The sequence below is a fragment of the Myotis brandtii genome, unplaced genomic scaffold, assembly GCF_000412655.1.
Source record: "Myotis brandtii unplaced genomic scaffold, ASM41265v1 scaffold434, whole genome shotgun sequence".
NCBI classification, from domain to species: Eukaryota; Metazoa; Chordata; class Mammalia; order Chiroptera; family Vespertilionidae; genus Myotis; species Myotis brandtii.
Genome location: NW_005366599.1, coordinates 1,706,382 through 1,707,752, shown reverse-complemented (window position 1 = coordinate 1,707,752; position 1,371 = coordinate 1,706,382). Strand labels below are relative to the sequence as shown.

General features: G+C 52.6%; 1 protein-coding gene across 1 annotated transcript in view; it reads left to right on the top strand.

The window, feature by feature from the left end:
- NPHP4 (nephronophthisis 4) overlaps window positions 1-1,371 on the top strand; it is a 98,379-nt gene that overhangs the window by 49,239 nt on the left and 47,769 nt on the right. Inside the window, 2 exon segments of the mRNA XM_014546192.1 lie at window positions 1-142; window positions 389-576. Of these exon segments, the coding sequence (XP_014401678.1) occupies window positions 1-142; window positions 389-576 (330 nt within the window).

The following is a 1,371-nucleotide window of genomic DNA, read 5'->3' as shown; positions in this document are numbered from 1 at the left end:
GCTTCCCCGAGATCCTGGACGCCAGCCAGCAGCCGGTGGAGGCCGTCAGCCCGGCGGACCCCGTGAAGTTCAGCCTGCAGAGGGAGGAAGCCGATCGTCTCCGGGGCAACGAGGTGGTGCTGCAGTTCCTTGCCTTCAGCAGGTGCGCTCTCGGACTGTCTGCTACTCTGGCCCTGGCTTGTGCACTTCGTGCATCGAGCAGAAACCTGTGTGGTCCGAGCTGGCAGACCTGTGCTCAGGTCTCAGTAGACGGCGGGGTGCGTCCGATGTTCGGTTTGGCACGGACTCGCACAGCCGTTCCTGTGCTGTCAGCCACCTCGCAAGGGGGAGACTGCCGCCCGCTCTCCGCCGAGGACACTTGACTCATCCGCGGCTCTGTCGGACTCAGGGTGCCCCAGGACGACCCGGGAACGCCATGGCCGCGCACCGTGTATTTCACCTTCCAGTTCTACCGCTTCCCGCCCGCCACGACCCCGCGGCTGCAGCTGCTCCCGCTGGACGGGGCCGGGAAGAGCCGCTCGGGCCCCCTGTCACACGTCCTTGTTCCCACCAGTCACCACGGCTCCTCCGATGCTGGTGAGCCACACTTTGTCTCAAAGTCTTTCTGTTTTTTTTAAATTGTCACCTGAGGATGTTTTTCATTATTTGTAGAGAGTGAGTGAGTGGGAGGGAGGAGGGGGAGAGAGAGAAACATCGATGTGAGAGCCACATCGATTGGCTGCCTTCCAAATCCTTGCAATGGGGCTGGGGAACCGGCAACCCAGGTACGCGCCCTTGACTGGAAATCGAACCCGAGACCCTTCTGTCAGCAGCTCAACACTCTAACCACCGAGCAACCGGCCAGGGCTGAAAGTTTCATTATTAAAAAATGCTGTACAATGAAAAATTCCAAACACATGCAGAATCTGAGAAGCTAGTGTACGTCACCTCCAACAGTATCGGCTGTATCCCCACCAGACCTTCTCCAGCCTGCGCTACCATTTCCTGTATCATTTCACCCGTGGTTTCCTTATGTATATCTGAAAAACTAGAGTCTTTTTGAAAAAACAAACTCAGTAATATTATCCCACCTAAAAATTAATCACTAATATCATCAAACATCTAGCCAATGTAAAAATCTTCCCAATTTCATACCATTTTGAATTCCCAGAGAGAAATTTGTCGAAAAATTAAATTTCTTTGCAAGTTGAAGTCCAGAGAAATTAAACTCCAAAATCAAGTTTTCTTGTCAATGTGAATTAAAACTCGAAGTCCAAAATTCTCAAGTTAGAGTCTAAAAAAAGTTTCTTGCAGTTTCTTATACAGTGGAGTCTCCATCAAAAGTGTTCCTGCCTGGGTGTCCCCCTTCCGGGTGTCCCTGCAGCCGGGCGT